The sequence below is a fragment of the Anas acuta genome, chromosome 5, assembly GCF_963932015.1.
Source record: "Anas acuta chromosome 5, bAnaAcu1.1, whole genome shotgun sequence".
Taxonomy (NCBI): Eukaryota; Metazoa; Chordata; class Aves; order Anseriformes; family Anatidae; genus Anas; species Anas acuta.
Window position 1 is genome coordinate 64,705,275 of NC_088983.1, and position 25,575 is coordinate 64,730,849.

Sequence of the window (25,575 nt, forward strand, 5' to 3'; positions counted from 1 at the left end):
CCAGGCTTTGTGAGTGCTTATGTTCTTAACTGTAACTGCTCCATGCCATACTGCTAGACAACTGCACAAGGAATCTGTGCTGGTCCACCTTGCTATTCCAGATTCTCCTCTTCCTTCACCAGCAGCAGATTGACAGAAAGAATTAAAAAATAACTATGGATTCCTGTCTTTTAATCTTAAATGTCTGTCAGTCTGTTGTGTTGCTCCCCCCCCCCCCCCCCCCAAAAAAAAAAAAAAAGTATGCATATTTTCCAGTAATTTTGTAGTAAAGCAAATTGCATTTCAAAATTACCCAAACAGAGAAATCCATTTTTCCTCTCACTCTGATTTGTTTTCATGCTAACATTGTATTTGTAAATCTTAATCCAGAAAAATGTCCTTTAGATTATTGTCATAGTAGCAAAATGTTTCAATAAAGTCTGTGGTATGCCTGGGCTTTATGGAATGGTGAGCAAATGTGAAAGCATGCCCACTGCTTTTGGGACTCTACACGGGAAATAAATGATGTGATTACAATACGATGGATAAAAGTGTTATATATATCTCACAGTGTTCTTGGATTTTACAGATGCAAGACAAATGAGCGTGGTGATAAAGTGAGGTACAGACAGGATGTAAACAAATGGGAGCGGTAGAAAGATGGGGCTGTTTCAGGTCCAAATGTGAAGCTTGTACTGTAAGGGGGGATGTATGGAGGCTGGCAGACAGTTTGCAAATATGTAAAACTTCATTTACATTTAATTCTCATTGTTTTAGACTGGGTACAAAACACACCAGAAATGAAATGACTCAAGAGTGAAGTTATCAAAATGTCCAGTGTTTATCTGGTTTAGATGTTAAAACTTGATCCATTATTACGGAAGATTTGTTCTTTATCCATTAATTATCTGTTCTTTTCATTCTTGTCTTTGTGTCACCTATAGGGTGACCAGGAAACATTTGTAGTCTTTCTTTATTGACAGTTGCTGCATCTAATTTTTAAGATAAGTAATTAATCTTGAATCACCTTTAATTTACCAGATTTAAAGGACCAGTAGAGCGTAAAAGTAAAAAGACAGGTTCTACAGTATGTTCTTAAGAACGATATATTTAAGGTCTCTTAAAATGCAGAATTTAAAGGTCGAATGTCACCTTTGTAATAAAGGAAAAACAAAGGTTTTGACTGTAATTCAGCTGCTGTCATCAGACATGTCCTCTGTATCCTTCAGGGTGCTTTAAACACCCTGGATAAATGTACTACTCTGGCCCTGTACCAACTTTTTCTGGTTGTCATTTCTACTTTTATAAATGTTTTTTTTTTTTTACAAATGAGTGAGTAATCCACAAAAGTAGGAACAAACTCTCAAAGGTAAATGCTACCCTAATAACACACTATTTTGAAGACGGTGTGGTTTTGGACATGTTCAGAAAGTTACATTAGACTTATGTTAGGAAGCATATATAGAAAATAGTAATTTGGCCATTCCATGAATGACTGTTTATAAGCAAGCTCTGGTTCAATGAGGGAACAAGCAGTAACTTAAAATTTAAACTTTGTTACTAGAGAAGCATTTTGGTGGAGTTGGTCTTTGAAAATAACTAATCAATCCAAAACCTACATGAGACAGAAGAGAGGAAAACACAAACTTATTTTCCAAAACAAACATTCCTCTTTTCCTGTCTGCATCAGGTCATCTGCCAGAGAAAAGCATTCTTGGTGTTCATCTGGCCAGGGCCAGTCTCTATTATGGCTCCAGCCTTCTTCCATGCTTTCTAGCAGTTATCCTCTATCTACAGGAGGCTGGAAGATACAGGGTGAGGGTGAAAGCAATGTGATTGCTGCAATAATGACAATTCTTGCTTTTCCAGGCTGTTCAAAGCAGAAGGGGGAAATATTCGTCTTTTCCTGTAAAGCAGCTCTGACATTTACAGAGACTCACACCAAAAGATGGAGGGTGTAATTTCAGTCTTTAGGTCAACAACAACAAAAAAAAGTTGTAGTGATTTTAGTATTTAGTAATTTAAGTATACTACGTGTAATATACATATTTAAAATGCTACTATTATTCTGTGGTACTGGCATATCGCTTGATGCTTTTTAAGGAGAATTAAGCATTCAGTTGAGAAACAAGAAGACTGACTCAGATTAAAGCTAACCTACTGAAAAGGGGGTGGTTTAGGTTGGATATTAGGAAAAAAAAGTATTCACTGGAAGGGTTGTGAAGTATTGGAACAGACTGCCCAGAAAAGTAGTTGAGTCACCATCCCTTCAAAAAGCGTGTTGATATAGTGCTTAGTGACAAGGTTCAGTGGTGGACTTGGCAGGGCTAGGTTAAAGGTTGGATTAGATGATTTTAGAGATCTTTTCCAACCTGAGTAATTCTATGAAAAACTAAACAGATACGATTAATTTTAAGAAGGATTAGTTATTCTGAGGTAGCTTAACATGTAGGTGCATGACCATTTGTATCAGCACAAGGAAGGGGACCTTCTGGGGGCCTTAACTCCTTGTATAGGTGATGCATTGCTGCGTTCAGTCTTCAAGCTGCCTCAAATGTGTGGAGTGTTTTTAGTGCATTGTAAACTCATCAGTCTTACCTATTGAGTTTTCAAAATATATGTTCATATTATTGAATAAGTGTATCATAATTATTGTGTAATTGGAATGATTTTAGGTATCTAATTTAGGTATCAATTTAATTATTTTTGAAGTATATCAAAAGCCATGAGATGAAAACATAGCTTAACGCTATAGGTTGAAGCAGAGAGGAACAATATGACCAAGGATCTAGTGCTGCAAATGTTTGACTTGAAATAGTGGACCAGTTTGTGATGTTAGAGTTAGCACCAGGTTCACGAGGTTGAAATTAGACTTAAAGCTTTGTAATGGGGGATATAATTGGGTCAGCTTGTGTGGATTTTGAGCCTAACATTTTGACTCTATTGACAATTTTCTAAAGTATTTTTGTAAATTTTAATCGGAGAGGGTTGTCGCACACTGGAACAGGCTCCACAGGGAAGTAGTCACTAAACAGTGGGCTTAAGAACATGTTTATTTAAAATTAAAACAATTGTATCACTTACAATATTTTTTTAATCGACTTGGTAATTTTCCTTCTTATTTTCCTGTCGTCTTCGTGTTCCTAGCAAAAAGGCAAGCCTAAAATTATTTTTTTTTTCTTCAGAAAAAGTTGTAGTAGGAGATGCATCAAGTCAATGAGCAGAATCATTTTGAGCTCTTATATTAGTGTTTAGAATTTTTTTTTTTTAACCACATCTGTACTGTAAAATGATTTCTTATAAACATACTTTTTGGTTCAGGCATTCATGATGAATTCTAGGTGCTTCTTTTCCCTAATTAACTACAATACAGCTGCAGAGGTACCTGTGTTGAGTAACAGCTCATGATGCTCTGACAGAGTTAACTAAGTAAACTCTTTCAAACAGTTGATTTCTTCCTCCAAAATGCAGTCAAGTACATGTCAGATTTGTTTTCTTTTGTAGGTTAGTAATTGCAGCAATGTCCGAAGTGGTAGAGGACTTCTGTTCGGTGCTTTGCTCATTCCAAAGATATTTTTAGCCACTGTGTTGCTTTCCAGGAGCATGTACTTGCTTACCTGGTTGTGTCAGAGAAACTGGCCCTTGAAGAAGAGTTTTGCAGGGCTGGCAAAAGCATGGAACATGACTAGCCCAGCTGGGGGGATGAGTGAGTTGCAAGCTGTAAGGGCTATGAGATCCACTGTTCAGAATGCGCAAGGTGAAGGAGACTTAGACTGGAGACTTTAGACTGGAGATGGTAACGTAGCTCTGTGATTCCTCTCTTTGCTTGCTGTGTAAAAGTTTTTGGCCTTCCTGTTCTTTGTTAAACATAGTGCTGCCAATATGCCTTGCCCAGATCAGTGGACTGGACATCTTGGAGCAGGTGAAGAAACTGCTGGAATATAGTTGTGGTTTCTCAAGGGGCAGATCTGCAATAATTTGTTATCATTGAAAAAATTGAAACTTCCGGTCAGTTGAACTATAGTGTCTGAGTGTTTCTATACTGTGGTACTTCAGAGATAAAATCAGACTACTTTTTGTGACTTAAGCTACCAAATTTAACTATATTTTCAATTGCTGGAAACTTATACCCGATCAGTTACACAGACTTGGAATGCACACTCCAAAGTTTGCATAGCAGTAATGTGATAGACAGTAGTCACTTGTGTGCATTTTGTATGGCCTTAAATTGCTGATGCTACATGAAGTTTGAGAATTGCAGCTTTAGGCTTAATCATCCAAGTCATTTTGTGAATGTGAACATGTTTACTACTGCCACTTGCTGCTGATCTCTTTGCATTCCCTCTGTTATATGATTTGTGAGAATTATTTATAGATCATGGACATTAGAAACTAGTGATTGTTTTAAGTCTCGATAAGCTGTTAACTGTGCTTGGTTAAAGCCAAAGTTTGGCTTTGCATCTCTTTGCATTCCCTCTGTTATATGATTTGTGAGAATTATTTATAGATCATGGACATTAGAAACTAGTGATTGTTTTAAGTCTCGATAAGCTGTTAACTGTGCTTGGTCAAAGCCAAAGTTTGCACATCTGTTATTTAAACTCTTGACTTGAAATTTGTAATTTTTGATTACTGATTCATGCTGTTGTTTTCTTTCTTCTCCGTTTGCAATAATGGAATTCAAAAACTTCAAGTACAGTATACATGAAGTTTGAGCTTAGCTTTTAGTTTCAATCTCTGAAAACTTTATAAAGACTGAAACAGGAGTTAAATTTTGGGAGAGTCTTCCCTCATTTGAAAAGAAAATGTTTCTTTCACTTTGTCCTCTTAAGGCTAGTAAAATGCCTGCTGTGAAATCTTAATGAACTTAGTGGTTCAAAGCTGAAAAATGGCAAGCCACATCTAAAAGCAGTGTTAAGATGTATGTGCTTTTGCATGACAATATTGCATCAACATGTATCTATATAGATCACCAACTTGATATGTTTTGTTTAAGGTACATGAGGAAAATGCTTATGTAGAACAGCTCTCTGGAATGTCTGCAAATATCCAACCTGTTTGTTATTTACATGTTAGTATTATAAAAACTGTTTTCCAAGTCTGGTCTAAAACATAGTCGGAAAATTCCTACCATGGTAGGAATTCAGGAATGTAGGTTTCAGAACCTCATCTATACAAATGGGAGTGTGTGGGATATGGAGTGACATGGGATGAAAGTGTCAGTGTTTTAATATTTTAGAAGGCTAACATTTGAAATTGCAATTTTTTAATTAAATATAGAATATACTTTGAGTATCCCAACGATTTGACTAAAAGACTAACTTGAGAAGAATTCTGTGGTAAATAATCATAGAATGGTTTCCCAAACTGCAGCCTTAAGTATCCATTTGCTTTTCTGTTTGTGCAGTGGAGGGCCTGCAACTCAAGTTATTAAGCTACTATCATGCGTACTTCCAAATTTCTTCATTTTCTCTTCTTTTATGGATAAATAAAAAAAAAAAAATCAGTGCTTCAGATTCAGAAACCAATTGATTTGATGTCTGTAGTTGGAAAACATTTGTATGCATAATGCTCATTGGTGCATTTTGGTGGTGTGATAGGTACTGAGGAAAACTCTCTTCTTTAAGAGAGTTTTACTTTTAAGAGTTTAAGGAATAAGTGAAGTCAGTAATTTTATCCCTTTATTATCTCCAGTTGAATGCTTCAAAATGGGTTCATACTAATATAAACTTTCCTACAGAAAGTAATTGAGCCAAGAAGGAATAGCTTCATACGGAACTGGCTACCTTCGTAATTTATAAATGCAATGCCAAACTGAATTACAGGATTGTATGTTAATCTTGCACTGAAGCCATTTCAGGTAAAATGTTTACCTTTGGAGGGCCTTTTTAATATAACAAAGGAATGTATAGTATGAATTTACTTCCTGAATTGTTTTTTATACACTTGCTTTTTTTACTTCATGAAATGTGGTCTGTGGTTACGTCCCAACTTACTAACATCTTGTGATGACTCGGTAATGATTTAAATGAGAACTGATTTAATGAGAAATGATTTAATCGAGAACTTGTTCTGTTGTTACAATGGTTGGAGGGTGTTCCTTTTCAAGTTACTCTGCAAGTGGTGGTTTGGAATTTAGTAATTCTTTTACTTACACTATAAAACTGATTTCATGGGGAAAAAAAAGTTACTATTTAAAGAATTATGACTTGTTAATTTTGTTTTTATATACTATAGGATATGTTTTGGAGTTGCAGACAGAGTATCTTTGCTGAAATGAAGAAGAAATTTTCACAGGTAGACAGATGAAATCAACTTTATTTAATAACTACGATACATAGTAACAGCATGAGGCTGTAGCACTGATTTCTAAGCATGAGCTGAGAAATGAGCATTCTAAGCCAGAGCATGAGCTGTTGAATTCTTTTGCATGTTCTTGAATACCGAGATTATGTACATATTAAATGCAGTCTTACTTAGTTTGAAGCTTCTGCTGTTATGTTCATATGCTTTTACATTGTGTTTCTGTAGCCTTCTAGTTTTTCATCAAAAAATATAATTGTGTATTATCAATTGTATACCAAATTATGTAGTGATTAAAATTGTTTGTTTTTTTTTTTTTTGTTTACCCTGTGGACTTGATTCGATAATGGTCAGGCAAAGTAGTTCAGAGGTTGGTCACTGGCCAGTATTGCCTTTTACAGTATTTTTATTGTTAAGAAACCCCAAATAAGATGTTTGTGTAGACTGATAGTTCCGATGGTGTATGTGAAAGTTAGATATGAACAGAGTTGAACTGAGGTTGTCTTTGCTTCACCTATTTACTGTGAACATGAAACAGTGAAAGCTCAAATGATGGCTTAACATCTTTTGCAATACTATCCCTGAGTTAAACCAGTTCAGTCTGTCAGAATTATGTCTGAACGAGGAAGAGAGGATTTGTCTGGAATGGAACATCCAGCAACCCAACCAGCAAATCTCTGTAATCTTCTATAATTTGTTCTCTTAATGTTATTTCCTTTATGGAGTTCTCCGTCCATCAGATACGATGAGTATAATTATTTTCTGTATGAGTCAGAACTGATTTGTTATCAAAAGCAAAGGAGAAAGCTTGAGTAGGAGGATTTGAATTCATAGGGATCTTCTGCAGAGAGAAACAGAATGGTGGCGTTGGTTATGAGAAGGCAGAACAAAAAGGAATTAAGACCCCAATAGAGAACTTTTCTTCCTGCTGTAGTCATATAGGGTCAGTACTAAATTAGTGTGGGAACTATGTAAACTAGAGTTAACATTTTTTTTCTAGAAGGAACTGTATGAGTAGTACCAGATGCCTCTAAGCTCTGCACTGTTGGACCCAGAGCAATCCAAGGTCTGTAGGCTGGAATGGGAGGTGCTTTTATGAGTTTATTGATTTTTAGCTCCTGATGATTTTTTCCAGAATAATCGGGAAAGTGGACTACTGAACTAGGCCATAAATTTGTCTTTCATAACCATACCATGAAAGATTCAAATTGTATACCTATTGTTTGATCAAAAAAAAGGTGGGGGGTGCTCTGTGCTTGAAAACAAAGGGGAAGAATCCATCCTGAGGAGTAATCACTAGTGAAATTTAACTTTAGTCTACATACATCAAACTACTTTTACTCTTGAACTATGTTTCCTTAAGGTGTAGCTAATGTTTCAGAGAGAGTTTTGTATGTCTTCTTGGAAAGTAGTTCATAAACCTTGCATTCTGCAGTCAAGGTTATGTATGAAGCTGACAAGTTGCCAATTTGCTGGAAGTGGTACATGGCATATTTTTAAGCATGCAGCTAATGTCCCGTGTTGAACTCTTCGGTGTCCTTGATAAACTTATTGTACTTGAAATTCTTAAGGAAAGTTGGGCTTTAAATTGAGAAAAATCAGTCTAAAGCAAGGTAACACAATATGGATTAGGACAGGGAAGAAGTGGCTGTATTTGCCTGTCTCTGTCAACTTTTTCCTCCTGGTTATAGGAATAGATGCTGCCATTACCTAATGTTTCATTTTTGAGTTGCATGAAGACTGTTGGCTGATCTTGAAATTGCGGAGAATAAAGGGATCAGCTAAAATGCTTGTTCCTCTTAATTTAAGAGATCCGGTATTTAAGACCTTTCATAAGGGACTGTACCACTTTGGTCATCTGTGTTGAGTTTGATTATGTAGAAATACAGGGACCATTAAAGTTGTTTAGCTCTTTGTAGTTGTTTATTCTATAGTTGTTTGACATGGCCGACGGTTTTAGCATGAACACAGTTCTTGCTGTATATTAATGTTTTATCCACTGAAAGTGGTGATAGTGCTGCATGTATTTGTTTGCCTTTCTTGATGATCTGCTCTTTAGCCATGAAGTGAGATTTGGGTGGTCTGACATGCATTACTAATACTTCCTGTGTCACAAGTTGAAAAGGCTGACTCCTTGCGGACTAATTCTTCCTTTTACTGACCTCATGCTTTCTTGTGTGACCTGTACTTAAATATTAGTTATTCTTTGTTTTAGAAGCGCAAGTCCTTTCGATAACGGAGATAATTGATTGTATTTCATTAGATCTTTGGCTTCCTGTTTTTTTTTTCAGTGATGAAAATGCCATTTTCTTGGCTTATCTGGCTCTGTAAAATTTAACCTCTATTCCATTGCGTTCTTCACTCAAGATTGTTACTTTTCTAATTTCAGATATATTGAAGTTGCTGTTTTAGCTTTCTTTACTTTGTTGTGCTTTGAGAACTACATGGTTGCCTTGCTCAATGTTAATTTTCTTACTGTGTTTATGCAGAAGAACTTCTTCTGCGACTCACCCAGCAGTGGATGTGGTGAAAGAAAATTGATGGTGGCTTGATGAAGAGACTTTTTGTTTTAATGGATAGCTTCCAAGATTATTTGGAAGCTTGGAGATACGGTTTGCATTTTGAGAAATAACAAGAGGTGTAATTCTATCTCAACAGCATTTAGGACCATGTCAGAGCTAAACCAGCTTGAAGTGATGATTTGAAATTATCTTCCTGATTCGACAATCTTCTGTGTGCTTAAAGGCTAAAGTTGTGTGTTGTACTTGAGCAGTTTATTTCACCACATGTTGATCCACTCATCCAGATTCCTTCTTGTTCTATGAAAATGAAGCATATTTTGACATGTTTTCCAAAACTTAATGGTTCTTTACTTATGAAAGTAGACATAAGAGACCTAGGTCCTCTTTTAGGATCCTTAGGTCATAAAATACAATGCATTTTTTTTTTAGTAAAATCTTGTTTTGATTTTTTTTTTATTTGAGGTACAAATTGTTGTTAGCTTTACTGACTGAATTGTTGCCTGCTGTCATTTTAGGTAGAAAGTGCTGCTGAGGAGCCCAGAGTGCTGTGTATAATACAAGATACCACAAATTCAAAGACAGTGAATGAACGTGTTACTTTGAACCTTCCAGCTTCCACTCTGCTTAAAAAGCTGTTTGAAGATGTGGCTTCAAAAGTGGGCTATGTGAATGGGACCTTTGATTTAGTGTGGGGAAATGGAGATAATGTAACTGATACGGTATGGCAAAAGTGCTTTTCATTTTCTGTTAATAACAAACATTTGAGGCTTCACATTACAGAAAAAATGTCAGCCATATTGCCTACTGCATATTTCCTAGTTAAATTTTTTTCATTAATCCTAATAAAATCTTCTAGTATGTGCACCAGAGCAGGCTGACACTGCTATTTTGATTTGGCTGAATGTCACTGTTCTACATCTACATTTTAATCTCAAAATGTGCTTTTTATTGATACACGTACTTAATCAGTAAACAAAACTTAATATCATTCAAATTTAATGCTAGTTTTCATTTTCAGTATGTATTTTCAGTAATAGTTCATGTGATAATTAACCCCCTTTGTCAGTTTCCTTTGGTCTTATTTGAGAAACTTTTCATGTTTCTTATACCTGTCTGAATGTACTGTACCGAAAAAAGACTGGCATTATTTCTGTGCTTTATTGTAAATCAGTGTTGTTTTTGGTTAATATGATTCTCAGAGATGCATTTAGAAAACTTTACAAGATTTTTTTTCAAGAAATAGCTTATTTCAAGACATGCTTGTGCTTGCTGAACTTCTTTTTTTCTTTTCTTTTTTTTTTTTTTTTTAAAAATGTGCATGTAGGCTTTGTAGGATTTACTGTTCTGCAGAAATTTTGCAGACCAATGTCTTGGCTCCTGAGTAGATTGTCCGTCTTCTGAGTATTAAACTGTACTATAATACTTAATTTAAACTGTCTTTTAAACTGCCCCCAAGTTCTTCCAGTGTTAATGAGTATGTTTTGTTTCATCTTGTCTTAGTGTGCCAGAAGCTACTTCAAGCAATATACTTGGACAGAATCTGTTAATTGCATATAAATCTGTTTAAAAAAATAAAGTGCTTTATTTTTTTAACAGACTCCAATAGATCAGAACAGTGACAAAACTATTCTTGATGCTGGTTTTGAGCCAGGGAAGAAAAATTTTCTACATTTGACAGACAAAGATGGTGAGCAACCTCATATAAGATCGGTAGGTAAAATCTTTGCTCAGCTACATAAGCTATAGTGCTCGGAGGATAGATGTATGCTATGTGTATTGCTCTTCTCATAATGTCAGAAAATGAAGCTAAATTGGGCTATATGTTTCATATAAGCTACTACCTCAGGAACCTCAACGGGCTTTTAGACTGCTATGTAATGCTTCTAGGTTTATCCTGAATTAAGACCAATTCTACTAATAATGACTTATTTTTACTTTTTATTCATACTTGTCGAGTATTTACATGTATGTAATGTTTTGCTATGGATAATTTTGTAAGATTATATAATTAATCCGACGTGTTTAGAGATAAGTTTTAATAATATAGGTTTAATTATACTTGTTCCTTTTCCTGTGATTGTTTGAAAGCAATGTTAGGCCACTCATGGAATTTTCAGAAAAGATAGCGCTGTATCAACAGTAGAATTATCTGCTCCCAATTTTACCTTATTTAAAAATAATAAAAAAAAAAAAGTGTTTCTGGAAACAATTGTCTGCTGTAACAAAATACTGTAAGATTGCTGTTCCTCAAATATGTGATGTAGTAAAAGATAAACATAGGTAGAGTTTATTTAAATTGGGGATCAGGTAGACCAGTGATATATGGATGTTTATTACTCAGCTCTGATGTCGGCATAAGGCCTACTTAGCCTTTTATGGACTTCATTATCTGGAAAAGAAATGAAACCCAAGGTCAGAATTTGAGGATGTTTTTGAAGGAATACTGAATTGTAGTTTTCATACCAAAAAAAGGAACGAGAATTCTATTTTGCATTTTAGTACTGTAAACTTGAGACGTAAGAGATGATAAATTGCAAGCTTGCTTGTTGTATGTATTAGAATACTTTATTTGATTATACAGTATTGTGAAGGGTATTTCCTTCCACTAGCATAAATAATGCTTTCTGAAGGAGCTGGGAATTTGGAGGGCAGAATTGAATATTACCCAAACAACTGTAAATCTGCTGTGTTAAAAGTAAAAAAAAAAAAAAAAAAAAAGTATTTTAAGCTGATTTCTTAGCTGTGAGAGAAATAAAATTTCTAGGTACTTCAGTAAAAAAAAAAGTATAATTTTTGTATTAAATAATTGCATTTATGTTTTAGGAGGAATCAGGTACAACAGATGACAGTATGCAAGACAGGTTTATCGGCCCACTTCCAAGAGAAGGCTCTGTTGGCTGTACCAGTGATTATGTCAGTCAAAGCTACTCATATTCTTCAGTCCTGAGCAAATCAGAGACAGGTATAATGTTCTCTCTTGTAAAGGCATTACTAATTTGTTACTATTTTAGTATACTTTGAAATAGCAGCATCTTCAGAATTCTCAAAAGAAATCCCAATTTATTGGGAGGGGAGGGCAGGAGGAGGAACCACCATGCTGATATATTTTCCATCACATTTTCTATGACATCCTTGCATTATGGAAGAAGAGCTGTATCTCATCCATATCTATTGAGAGTGCAATCAGTGCAATTCAAACTGTCAGGGACCCTCCATTTCCATATTAATCCACGGCTGTGTCCCTGGCTGAGAAGTTGTGACTGTATTACCAAAAAGTATTCATCCCAAGCTGTGTTTTCAGTTGCAGCTTAATGAGTACTTGATGCCATTTTATAAGAGGGGCTGTTCCCAAATCTTTGCAATCCAGATGTTAGCTATTGTCTTTCTCCTGCAGCCCCTGAGTTCTGGTTTCCCTGCTTACACTGTAATTGCCAAGAGATGATTCTGTCCACTGCCTGGCATCTCACCAGTGAGCAGAGACTCCCTCTGGAAGGGGGAACGCAGCTCAGTGCCAGGACAGATCCCTCTTCGCTGTGCAGAGAGGGGAGGACAAGGCAGCTTCTACCCAGCCAGCCAGCAGCTGCTGCCACCTCCCACAGTCTGTGTGTTGCAGCCCTTCCCTCTCTGTTGGCTGAAAGGAAATGTTGCACAGTTGAAGTGGTTGCCAGAAGGGAAGAGTAAAAGAAGCTGCCTGGAATCTCATATTTTTCATGGTCATAGCTCTGTTTTGCTATCAAGATACGCACTCTCCAGTTGTGTATGAAGATTGACAGATACTAAATTCTTGTAACATCACAGGCATGAAACGTTTGGGAATATCCCTGTCAAATTTCATACTATTCTAGATTCTTACTTCATGTTCTTACCCGTCTTCTCTACAAACACTCAGTTTGTATTTTATTTTTCGGAGAAGCACTAGAATAGTGAGGTTGGAAGGGACCTCTGGAGGTCACCTGGTCCAACACCCCTGTTCAAGGCAGGTGTTCTTAATCCATTTGCTGAGCTGTTAATCCAAGTCCTGCAACATGCATTAGCATTTGCTTTTTATTTTCATATATGCTATTATGTGTCCATAAAGTTGTAGCTCACTAATAAGACTAATTCCTGGTTCTAAGCTTTTTTGAACAGATACAAAGCTGACATATTACACCAGTTCATTCTTGCTTGAGATTTATTTGAGATAGGAATGTTTATCTGCCGCATAACTTTTTGCGTGTGACAAAACTAAGAAGATTAGTTGTGTACAGAGTAATAAATAAAATACACACTTCCAAAGTTAGCCTCTTCAGAAAAATTGTCTGTTTGGCATGGAGTAGCTGCCTCTTCATTACTAATATGAAACTGAGATGTATTTAATACAGCTTCAGTGTATGAATAAGTGTATTTGCTTTATTATATGGTGCTTCAGTATATGTTGCTTGCTTATAACATTAATAACAGCTGATATACTTTGGAGAAAATCTTAAAATGACAGTAAGGTTAATACAGATACCTCCCTTTTCAGCTAACAAAAACCACTAATTTTTAGTAGCTTTTCTAGTTACTGTGGAAGATTTAGAGAGATGTATGTGCATTGGCACTTAAGATGTTCGGTTTATAGCTCTCAGGCTTTAATACAAACCAATACTGATACAAATTGTAACTACATTATAACTAGGATATTTTATAGTTGATAGCTAGGCAGTAAGCAAGCTACTTTACAAAATTTTTATGAACAAATTCTAGACTTCTGTAAAATACTTTAACTATTAAAACTATTTAGTGTTATTTGTGTCTCCATTGGTGAAGAAGTCAACATTAAATATTGTTTATTGCTGTGAAATGTGATTTGTGATGATTAAAGTACCTCTGTGTAATTCAGAGAAAACATCTGTGTTAAAAATGGTCTTTTTAATGCTTACTGAAGTAAGCAATTGTAAATTGCCTCAATTTTTGTAGTACAAATGACAACAGCTGGATGTAGTTCTTGAGTAAACATGATCACAGTTGTCTTATTGTCAACATATTTTGTGATGCGGCATCTTTTTACGTTATTTCCTATCATTCTTTTTGTATTTATAGGCTATGTGGGTCTAGTAAATCAAGCAATGACTTGCTACTTGAACAGCCTTTTACAAACGCTTTTCATGACTCCTGAGTTTAGAAATGCATTATATAAGTGAGTATACATGATCAAAATACATTCCTAATGTCACAGTATGTGCTCTCTGTCCTGACACATTGTGGTAGAAAAACCTTTTAAATGCCTTCTCTTTTGCATATTGAAATGTATCTGAATGTTAATAGAAAACCTTGATTCCAAAGTGGATAGAATAGTTTGGATAACATGCAAGGATGCAGAAAAGTAAGTAGAGAAGTTATCCTAAGGGGAAAGGAGGAAGATTTCTTTTAATACTTGATATCAAACTGGATAGGCTAGTATATGTTACCTGTTTAACATCTTCAGATTTTGCTGAAATGCTACAATATTACTGTTGTGGCATAGACTAGCTTTTTAAAGAATTTTCCACATCTTGAAAAGATCAAACTTCAAAAGGAGTGTGATACTAATTGGAGTTCATGTCTGTATTTGTGCAGTGAATGGCTTCAAAAGTATTTTACTTGTTTGTTTTATGTTTGTACTTTTAAAGAATAGCATTGTCATTCACTGAAGAAATGGAAAGCAATTTTGTTAAAGGAGAATTTTTGACTTGCTCCCAGTAACAGAGCTTCAGTTGACATCTAGTCTGGCAGACCTCTTGAAATGCAATAAGTGCTGATTTAAATGTCTTTTTCAGTAATATTTTCAAGTCATTGTTAATTGTTAAATATCTAATGTTGCAAATAGATGGGAATTTGAAGAATCTGAAGAGGATCCTGTGACAAGTATCCCATACCAGCTTCAAAGGCTGTTTGTTTTGCTGCAGACCAGCAAAAAAAGAGCAATTGAAACAACAGATGTTACACGGAGTTTTGGATGGGACAGCAGTGAGGGTAATATGCAGCTATTAAGCTTGTGTGATTTACTTCAGTAGTCCCCTCTTAGGGGCCTAAACTGCTGCTGATGGGGAAAAATACCTAAATAATTAAAAATGATTATTAGAGTTCACTTTGGATGGAAGCAAAATGGCCTAAGTTGTTGTTTGGTTGTGATTTGTTTTTTTTTGTTGTTTTAAATAAATATCTGAGAGGTTTAGGTCATTAAAGTAAAGTACCTTAGTTTTGTAATTAAGCTGTCATTGCAGTTATAAATGTTAACTGTTTCTTAAAAAAAAAAAAAAAAAAGTATCTCTTCAGGAGAAACTTGCATCTGTTTTGAATCATGAGTGTCAAATGAATGCATTCCAGTGAAGTAGAAAATTATATTGAAGATTCCATAAAATCAAACTCTCTTGCACATAATATAATTTTTCTCCATAACCGGTTAATTTTCCATGGAGTAATTACGCAACCGGTGTTCTTACACTTAATGGGGAGTGAGGGGAAAACACATTATTGGATTCTGGAGAATCACCATAAAATAAGTCAGAATCAGTTTATTTTATAATTTCGAATGGTGCATGTTAGCACTTCTGTATACTTTGTATATATACTCTGTATATTTATTGTTATATACAGAATTCTTGTTTATACACACTGAGCAACTTGGTTGTCTTTTTTTTCTAATTTAATTTGAAAGCTAACTGCTAGTGGAATTGAATGCTGTCCCAATAGTGATTAATGTTGTAAACACGTTGGAAGAGACTTGAAAACAAATTGATAGCTTTAGGAAGCATTCTGAGACTACAGTTAGTATTGGGTAAATAACTTCTCTTGTTTTAAAATAAAACTCAATTTCTAACAGCATGGCAGCAACATGATGTACAGGAGCTTTGTAGAGTCATGTTTGATGCTTTGGAGCAGAAATGGAAGCAAACAGAACAGGTAATTGTATCAAAACTTTCACTCGTTCAGTGGTGTGGTTTTTTTAAGGATGATTGTGAAAAATGTGAACTCTAAATTCTAAATACAAGATTATTGGTGGTCTACAGCAGTTACTAATTTTCTTGTTTGTATGGTATCTGCTACTAAAACATATTTTTGCATGTTACTTCTATTTTCATCTCCAATTAAAAGTGGAATATTCTGAACTCTGGATATTTTTTATTTGAAGCACTGAAAGTGCTTATGTAACTCCTTTTGTGATAACTTCCTTGCTATCAGTATTTTTTAGCTATATTGTGGGCTCTTGCAACTCAAGCCCTCTCTTCTAATACAGAAGACAGTATATTCATAACACATTCTACATTCTGATAAGTAGCTAAGTTGTCATACAGCCAGCTTCCATATTTGTAGATTGGCAAATATCTCTATCTTTCTTCACCTCCCTCCAGAGATGCAGGGAAAGAGTGTAATATCAGTGTTAAAAATGTCTGCACGATCAGGCCTTCTTTTTTAAAAAACAGACTTAATTTTGATAGTTTTTTAGTCATTCTTAAGATGTGTCCATAAAGGATACCTTGAAGCTTAATGTAAAGTGCTTTGAGAAGCTGTTTTTACGTGTGTGTTCTGCAGTGGTGGGGTAGGGGAATAGGGGAGAGAATCAAGAGATGCTTCCTGCTAGGAAGTGACAATTCTAACTTCATAGCTATGCAGTTAAGACTTAAAATAATAATTTTTAAAAAATCTTGTAAAGCTAAAGAAACATTGTTTTACACTTGTTTAAAGCACTGTTAAATATTTGTCTGTTTCAGGCCGATCTTATAAATCAGCTGTATCAAGGCAAACTGAAAGACTATGTAAGGTGTCTAGAATGTGGCTATGAAGGATGGAGAATCGACACTTACTTGGATATTCCTTTGGTCATCCGCCCGTATGGCTCCAACCAGGCATTTGCTAGCGTGGTGTGTACTATTATGCTGACTAATAGTGCATCCATACACACATAGAATACATAATGCGACAGTGGTATAATTTTTTACATGGTAAGTATCATCCTAGATACTCCATCTTGGGGTGTTCGTCTTTGTGCAGTGAACCAGCTAGCAAGTTCTAGAAGATTTTTTTTGGCTTTTTGGTTTATTTTTTGTTTTGTTTTTTCTTTTACCCTTCAATGAGTCCTACTGGTGCATGTATAAGGGGAGGGGAAATGCAACTTTATTGCCTTAGGGCTTCAGTAATCAATTATTTTCTTCCTGATAAAATTTTCATCATTGACCTGAGATATTTTTGAAATCACTAAGTTTTCTTTGGGTTGTTCTCTTTATTGAGAAAGCTGCTAAATTTTAATAGCATTGTTGAAAATCTTAGTGGAGGAAGAGAAGATTGACTTAGAATTTTTTAGTTAACTTGCAGTGTTGTTGCTGTGCTTTTTAAAGTTCACATCTGAAATACCATATGTTTTTAGCAAGAAATTTAATAATGAAAAAAAAATCCTATTGTATATTGATATTCTTGATCACTTTTGCTCCAGCATTACTGATGTTGGCAAGCATATATATTAGTAAATCTGAGAAAGCTTTTTATTTTTTCCTAGCCCCTGAAAAGGAATTTCATTACAAACTGAAATTCTACTGCTGTGGTTCAAAATATCTGTAATATTGGTGGAATTGTGAGAAAGAGTTAGAATGAATTGAAGCCTTTGGGTAAAGGTTGTTTTAAACAATCACTTGTTGCGTAATTGGCTTACCAAGGTTATTTATTATAGACAAACTATTTTTGCCTTTTGTTTTTAGCATGTTAGCATTTTTTAAGCACAAGTCTGTAGTTCTTAACAGTATTCTGTTAAGAAAAGAACTATCAGAATTAGGTTAAACTGCAATGTAGGTTCAAGATACTTAGTGCTTTAAATACTAATCTTGAGTAGCAGTAAAGATACGAAGGACATCTATCTCACAAAAGAATTCATGTTAGTGAAATCTTTTGAATTCTTTTTAGGACTGCAGTAATTTTTTTCATACCCAGAAATATCCAGCTATTCAAAGCCGTGTTTTGAGCTGTAATTCCAGTGATTGTGACCTTTTGTATAGATTGCTTCCCTTTTCATATTTTAACATGTTTCTACAAATATTTCCCAAAACAAGGTTTTTATTGTAATTTTTATTCAGTGGAGTTTTTTCTGATTTATTAAAGAAAATAATGAAAACCTTACTTTATAATTGCATTCTGCATTTAACAATACATTGTACATGTCTCAGCTTGAAATTTTCTTCACTAGGGAAGGAAGAAGTATATAGCAGAATGCTGTAAAAAAAAAAAAAGTTCTTTGTATATTTGTAAAAATGACGGAAGCTTGAAAAATCAAGAATTTAAATACAGATTACTTTTTGGTAGCATTTGACGTTTCTCCTGTAAATCAGCAATTACTGGGTTTACTCTACAGTGAGGAAAATACTTCTAAGACTTGTTACTGAGTTACATGGTTTCAATTTGTACTGATGCTTCAATTTTTGAGCTTTTTTTTTAAAAAAAAAATCCTACTCTGATTATATTCAGTTGATTCTCCCCCCTGCATTTGTCTTATTTATAGCAGATGTAATTTTTAGTTTTGTAGTCTTCAGCAGTGGGGAGATATGGAGGATACTTGCTTTTGGAGAAGGGAAAGATCGCCTGTTTCTAAATGGAATTCTCTGAAGGTAGTATCCTCCATTGATCCGTAGATGGTGATTTAGTAGGTGTAGGTAAAAGGGTATTTGTGAGAGATCAAAAACTTCACACATGCGCTAATAGGGCTTATAGAAGGGAATATAAAACTTTTTAGACCTTGCTAGTCAGCTCCTGAGGGAACTTGCAGCAGGCGACACAACCCAAGATAGGGGATCTAAGGAGGATACTACCTTCAAAGAACTCTAGTTAGAGGTAAGTGATTTTCCATTACTTTCTTACAAGAGAGAATCGATGTATGAACTTTAAGGTTAATCTGTAGAATGCCACGTAAAGTGTATTATCCCACTGTTCGACATTGTGTACTACCGAAAAATGTAGATACCTGAGATGTCGCATTTATCTATAAATATACATGTATTACTTCTTAAATGGCAGCACTGAAGAACTTCTTGGAAGGATAATGTTATGTTTTATTTCCTAATATGAAGCAACTCTAAAAATACTCAGTATGTTCTTAAGGTTTGCATTTTGATTTTTTGATTCTTTATTCCCCAAGTTCATGTCATATAATAGAACTGCTTAGCTATAACCTTGTTCAGGCACTGAGATCTTGTCAGTATGTATCTCAAGATGTAATAATTTTTTTCAGTAACTGCAGAGTTGGAGGGCATGCTTTAAAAAACCTTAGGTGGTCTCCTGGAGGTCAGTAGAGATACAGACATAATATATAGCTTCTAATTAGATGTGGGTAAACAGGAGCAGCAATTCACATGGATTTTGTTGATACTGGTACGCCTGAATTTAACAGTATTAGACAGAAACACAATTTTTTTTTTCTTTTTTTACTCTAAGTCATAAAAGTATTGACAGATAACAGCTGAGAGGAGTGGTTGCACTGAGAAATTAGCTGGCATGCTGAAATTGATACTAGAAAGAAGCAGAAATGCTTTATAACACCAGACAACTAGTGTTAATTCCAGTAGTCTGGAGGTGTGGCAAATATATTTGTTTTAAGTGTTTTGAGTGTTCATCATCTTTTGTTAGCTTTTTTACTGAGGGTATAAGAATGGATTTAAGTAGAATTACGATGACAACTGCATGAACTTGCTTTCAGTGTAGTGTCATTGCCAAACTACAACTATTAAGAGTAATTTGAAAATAGGTGACTTAAAAAAAGGAAATATGTCTTAGAAATCTAACTTAGGTTGGTAACAAGGTCTTATATTTTTAATTGTGTTTATTCTTTGGACGTGGAAAAACTAGATGAACTCTGAAAATCTGAGATGGAAATTTGTTCATAGTTTTTTCCAGTAAGTTTTACCTAATGGTTATTCATTCATTGTGTAGCATTTCATAAAGATTCTACTCCACCTGTTCACATTTAAACAAATGCTTGCAGTAAGATATCTGTGGAACTACTGGCTATATTAGAATGCCTCTTTATGGAGAAAACTGTATCCTAAGTGCCTATCGATGCCTCACGATAATTAGTTTGAACTGTTAGCATAGTAAGATGCCATAGCAAAGTGTTGAAACATTAAAAACTAGAGATAGCCTAGAAGTGTTCTCTTGATTCTGTGACCTACAAAAAGGATTAAACTGAAAGATTAAATGAAAACATACTAATCTAATGATTCATCCCCTATGATACATTTTGAAGTGTGTATGTTAAGAATGTTAGAAATATTCAGTAGCTCTGAGACTACCTGGCAATTACCTCTTGAAGATAACAGTTACTCTAAAAGTAGAGTCTTACAGTTTGGGGAGCAGCACAGCATAAAAGTTTTATCACTGATTTTGTTGAGAAAACTACAAGTAATAAGAATAGAAGATTGTGAAATGTATTAGAATAGGAATTGTATTAAGAAATGTCCTAATAAAAACTAACTTTGGCGTAAAGATTACTTAGGAGAAAATTGGAAGAGATATAAGTCAGAAAACCTAAGGAATATTATGTTTCTCATAAAATGATCGAAAAACATATGGATATTTATACAGCTCCAAAATAATGAAGTTCTCAAGAGCTTTAATAACATTTTTTAAAGTACAGCTTACTATATGTGGTAAGCAGTGAAACCACTAATATAATGTCATGTAATGATACTTCATTCAGTTTTTGAGGGGTCTAAAGGAACTATCAAAATCTGTCATTCAAGTTTTGTAGTTTTCAGTGACTGAAATAATTTTTGTTTGTATCACCATACATATGTTCTGATTTATACCTACACCGTAAACGTTTTTTAAAAAATCAGGTAACATCTTTTTCTTATTAGGAAGAAGCACTGCATGCTTTCATTCAGCCTGAGATTCTTGATGGCCCCAATCAGTATTTTTGTGAGAGGTGTAAGAAGAAATGTGATGCAAGGAAGGTAAGCACTTTCCAGATCATTTGTGGAAAACTATTTTTGCTAGATACTGATCCTGACAGTGGTAGTAACATAATAATTGTCTTTACTTTGTTTAGGGCCTGCGGTTCTTGCATTTTCCATATCTGTTGACATTACAGCTGAAGAGATTTGACTTTGATTATACCACTATGCACAGAATTAAACTCAATGATCGTATGACGTTTCCAGAGGAGTTAGACATGAGTATTTTCATTGATGTCGAAGATGAGGTAAAGTTTTTAGTTTTGGAGAAAAGTCTTTAACTTTCTTGAAGCTCCTTATTAAGGAAATCAAACTGTCAGTCTAATAAAGCTATTTAAACATTCATCTTCATAAAATTTCTTTTAGCTATGATAGTGTTTTAATTTGAAATTTCAATATATATCTGGATTTTCCTTCCTTTTTGAAAAGGAAGCATGTTCTCTAATTGATACAGGATTTCCATGCTTCCCATAAAGAAGTTTGTTTCTGATTTCTTATCTTCACGAGAAACTTAAAAGCACAAGTTGCTAGGCTTTTCCACATCCTGCAAATCCAGCACGCAGCATACTTAAATTTGTGTTTAAATCTGTCTTGCTTACAAGTGATAATGAAAATATTTTGAAACTTCAAATGCTGAAGTTAGTCCATAAAACATTAATGATTAATAGAACACTAGTCATTCTTACTGTAATACCTTGACCCTGTCCAGTGAGTTAAAATGGAAGACATCTTTTTCTGTGGATGAAAATACTTCTGGTCAAATCAGTTCTGATCAATGGCGTATGTTTTAATAGGACTTATCTGATATTAGACCTACAAGTATTTGAATGAACTTCATAAACTGAATAGGCTAGTATCTGATATAAGCTTGCCATTTTGCAAATAATTTCATTTCTTGTTCCATGTAACTTTAAATGTTGTATAACAGTAGTGTTTGTCTTTTTTTAAGAAATCTCCTCAGACTGAAAGTTGCACTGATAGTGGAGCAGAAAATGAAGGCAGTTGTCACAGTGATCAGATGAGCAATGATTTTTCTAATGATGATGGGGTCGATGAAGGAATCTGTCTTGAAAGCAACAGTGCAGCAGAAAGAATTTCTAAAGTTGGAAGTGAAAAGGTATGTTCTGGGTCTGGTTGGTATGGAATTAACTTCACAGCAGCCTGTATGATGCCAAATTTTGGATTTGTTACTAAAACTGAAAACACCAGTATTTTAGCTCTTGTTGAATAGTGCTTGTGCAGTGACAAGACTTGCTTTCTTGCTCTGCCCCTGCCATGATATGGCTAGAGGTGGGCAAGAAGCTAGGAGGGTCACATAGCTGGGACAGGTAACCCAAACTGATGAGAAGAATATGCTGAGCTGTATCCCATGCCATGTAATGTCATCCTCAGTAAGTTAAAGCTGGTGATCTTCTGATGATCGCGTGATGGTGAGTGAATGCCTTTGCATCACTTCTTTTCCTTTGCTTACTAAACTCCCTTCATCTCCACTGACAAGTTTTCTCACTTCTGCTCTTCTGGTTAATTCCAACATTCTACTCAGGGAGAGGAGAGAGTGATTGGGTGGTTGCTTAGTTGCTGAAAGGAGTCAGTCCACCACAAATGTTAAGTAACAATTATTTATATTTATAATTATTTACAAAAGAGAAGCCTGCATTTTTATTCAAATTTCAAAAATTGACACAATGGCAAAGGAAAGCATGCAACTGATTGCAAAATGATACAGATGAGGCCAGGGAACTGTTAAACAATCTCATCCAGAGTTAATATAAAGAAATCAGGCTGCCAGTCAGCCTAGGCTAGCAGTCATATTTTTGTGGGACATAGTTGCTGAAGGTCTTAGAGAAACTTAATTGAGTTTTCTTGCCAGTAGAAAATTCTTTGAATCTTAGGTTTTATGTTAATGTATGCAATGGATACCACATGTACCCTCATTCAGTGAACACATTGGAAATTTGGCCAATAATTTTTATTCTGATTTGTTAGAAAGCTGATTGGCCATGACGGTTAATTTTCATTGATACTGAAAGACTTGGATTTTAAACTGTACATCTGTTCCTCTTTACATTTACCTTAAACTATTTGAGAGGGTTTTTTGAGTGTTCTGACTACTGTCCACTAGCTGAAAAAAAATTACTTGATAGTCGCTTGATTAGAACAAGGACAGAGTATTGTAATGTATCTGATGCAAATGTCAAGGCCTACTTCTGACAGTAGCTTTGGCCAACTACAGTAAGTTTAGCTGCTTGTCAAGACACAACAGGCTTAACAGTTACCTTGCCAACTTCTTGGGTTAAGGTATCTTAATGGATGCAGTATAATTTAAAGTATGTCTTCTATGTAATCTAAAAATACTTATTTCTTGTAACACCTATGTGAGTCAGTGTTGTTCAGCATTTTTTGATGTGTACACAGCAATGTGGTATGTCTTTTAATACCTATCTTTTCATTGATGAAAACGGTTCTTAGCATGTTCAGGGTGTTGTGAGGGAAGTTAATGAAGAGTGAATACTGAAAGCTGTTATTGTTTTGCATTATACGTTAAGGGGCAAAAAGGAGTACATAGCAGTATGGTAAAAAAAAAAAAAAAGTAACGAATTCTAAGAATTACAAAAACATAGTAGATGCATGTATAGTTGGAATGAACCAATATAGTTCTGAGTCTGCTTGCCATCCTAATGAAAATGTTCATCCTTCAACTGAGTACTTGCTGTAAAACTTACTGTTCTGTGGTTTAGGAATAGCCTTTTTTTTTTTTTTTTTTTTTTTTTTTTTTTTTTTTTTTTTAAGGCACTGGGAATTGTTTTGGTGGTTGCTCTTTGGTGTTACTGATTTTTTTTTTTAAACATATGTAGTATGCATTTTCAGGGTTTGTTTTTTAGCCTGAGGATTATTTTCAGTAATGCTTAATGCAAGTTCATATCCTGTTGTGTTATTCTGCTATTTCCTCCTGGGTATGGAAATGAAATAAATTGGTATATGTTTCCGTTCTTGTATATCTTCACAGTCAGAGCTTGTTCAGAAAAGAAATAACACTAATGCATTAAGCTGGTTCTTGAAAAAAAGGAATGTATCTCAGGAAGAAAAGCATGCTTCCATGACTTAAGTTACTTGGTCTTTCTTGTCTCTCTCTGCCATACAAAGGGGAAATTTCTCTTCATTTCTATTATATACTCCTGTATAGTATTTAGCATATTGTAGCTCAAATTTTAAGTTTGTATTGCAGTAATGTGTTTCTGTTACACAGATTTGTTTTTTAATATACAACTATTTACATACTTGGGTTCATGTAATTGTTTTAGTAAAATCATTTGGTTACCTTTTCTTAATATATTTTATCATAACTTTTTGTTTTCTCCTCAGAATTCTCTACTGTATGAGCTCTTTTCTGTTATGGTTCATTCTGGAAGTGCTGCTGGTGGCCATTACTATGCCTGTATAAAATCATTTAGTGATGACCAATGGTACAGTTTTAATGACCAGCATGTTAGCAAGGTAGAAACAATTTTGTTATCTTAAGTACCCATAAATGAACCAATGAGCTTGTATTTTTCATATGATTTTTTCACTTGTGTTTAACAGTTGTTTCATTATCTTAAATGATTTGTAAATTTTCTGTTTTTTTTTTTTTACATGCAGTAAAACCAGAACGTAATAGGTGTCTGGATGGTATTACAGCTGAGTCTACCTGGTTCAGTTGAGACCCTATAAGGGGAATATTCCCCATATAAGGGGAACAGTTAGTTGGTCTTCAACCTTTGATTGTTCTTCTGTTTATTCAGTTTCCTTGTGTTGCCTTGTTTTTTCTGTTAGTGTAACGTAGGATATTATTTCCATGACAATTTAAGTGTAGTTCTCCCTCTATTGTAAGAGAAACTTTGTAAGAAATAGGCTCGAACATACCAGGCCTTATGGAGAATTCTCATGACATGCCATAAGATGTTGATACTGAGGGAGGGATGATTTATAAAGAAGCCTTTATTCACACGTACACTGCTGGATTTAAAATTTGGCTTTCCTATATATGCTAAAAATACTTCCTTGTTTAGAGGAGTGTATTTGTAGATCTGTTAAATTCATAGTAAAATAAAGAGGCAGGTCACTTTGGATTGGATTTTTTTCACTCAGCAAATAAGCAGATCTGAAATACCTTTTTTTTTAAAAAATGATTAATATTTTATTGATAAGTAATGACATTTTTTCTAATGAGAATAAATTCATATTGATTATTGCTAGTCTCTCTAATAATAATAAACTGGTTTTCTGTTAGATAACTCAGGAAGATATTAAGAAAACATATGGTGGATCTTCTGGAAGCAGAGGCTATTATTCCAGTGCTTTTGCCAGGTTAGTACTGCAATATTGAATTCTTTTCTGGTGTTTAGCATAATCGAATGATTGACCAACATGCATGTACTTAACATGTTAGCTAAAAAATAAAAATGGATAGAATAGAAGATCATTAAAATAGTGTGGTGTTTTTGAAAATCATTTTTGCTTAGCATGTTACTAAGATACATACAGCATAGTTCTTTACGGGGTGGACAGGGGGACCAAACCAGCTTTTGAAATGAATGTTGTCCTTCTATCTGATAAATTCAGGTAACTTTTTTTTTTTTTTTTTTACCAGCTCCACAAATGCGTACATGCTAATATATAGACTGAAGGATCCAGCAAGAAACGCAAGTGAGTATGCTTTGCAGTTCTTAACTAATAAGATTCTACTTCAGGAATAGACACTAACATAGTGTCTCCCTTATTTTTTTGAGGATGGTGGTATCGGTATTTTTAGGGTAAGTTAAAGTAGTTTTCATATAGGGAGCCTTCTACTACAGCTT

At 34.6% G+C, this 25,575-nt stretch overlaps 1 protein-coding gene across 3 annotated transcripts in view; it reads left to right on the forward strand.

Annotated features, from left to right (window-relative positions):
- USP47 (ubiquitin specific peptidase 47) overlaps window positions 1-25,575 on the forward strand; it is a 53,281-nt gene that overhangs the window by 6,181 nt on the left and 21,525 nt on the right. For 2 of the 3 annotated variants that reach the window (XM_068685378.1, XM_068685379.1), the window contains exons 2-15: window positions 6,217-6,276; window positions 9,320-9,523; window positions 10,401-10,514; window positions 11,628-11,766; window positions 13,866-13,962; window positions 14,632-14,777; window positions 15,628-15,707; window positions 16,517-16,666; window positions 20,642-20,737; window positions 20,833-20,985; window positions 21,687-21,854; window positions 24,101-24,232; window positions 25,008-25,084; window positions 25,368-25,423. In XM_068685378.1, the coding sequence (XP_068541479.1) occupies window positions 6,217-6,276; window positions 9,320-9,523; window positions 10,401-10,514; window positions 11,628-11,766; window positions 13,866-13,962; window positions 14,632-14,777; window positions 15,628-15,707; window positions 16,517-16,666; window positions 20,642-20,737; window positions 20,833-20,985; window positions 21,687-21,854; window positions 24,101-24,232; window positions 25,008-25,084; window positions 25,368-25,423 (1,672 nt within the window). The remainder of the gene's footprint in view (window positions 1-6,216; window positions 6,277-9,319; window positions 9,524-10,400; window positions 10,515-11,627; window positions 11,767-13,865; window positions 13,963-14,631; window positions 14,778-15,627; window positions 15,708-16,516; window positions 16,667-20,641; window positions 20,738-20,832; window positions 20,986-21,686; window positions 21,855-24,100; window positions 24,233-25,007; window positions 25,085-25,367; window positions 25,424-25,575) is intronic. The other variant, XM_068685380.1, reaches the window with a different exon arrangement.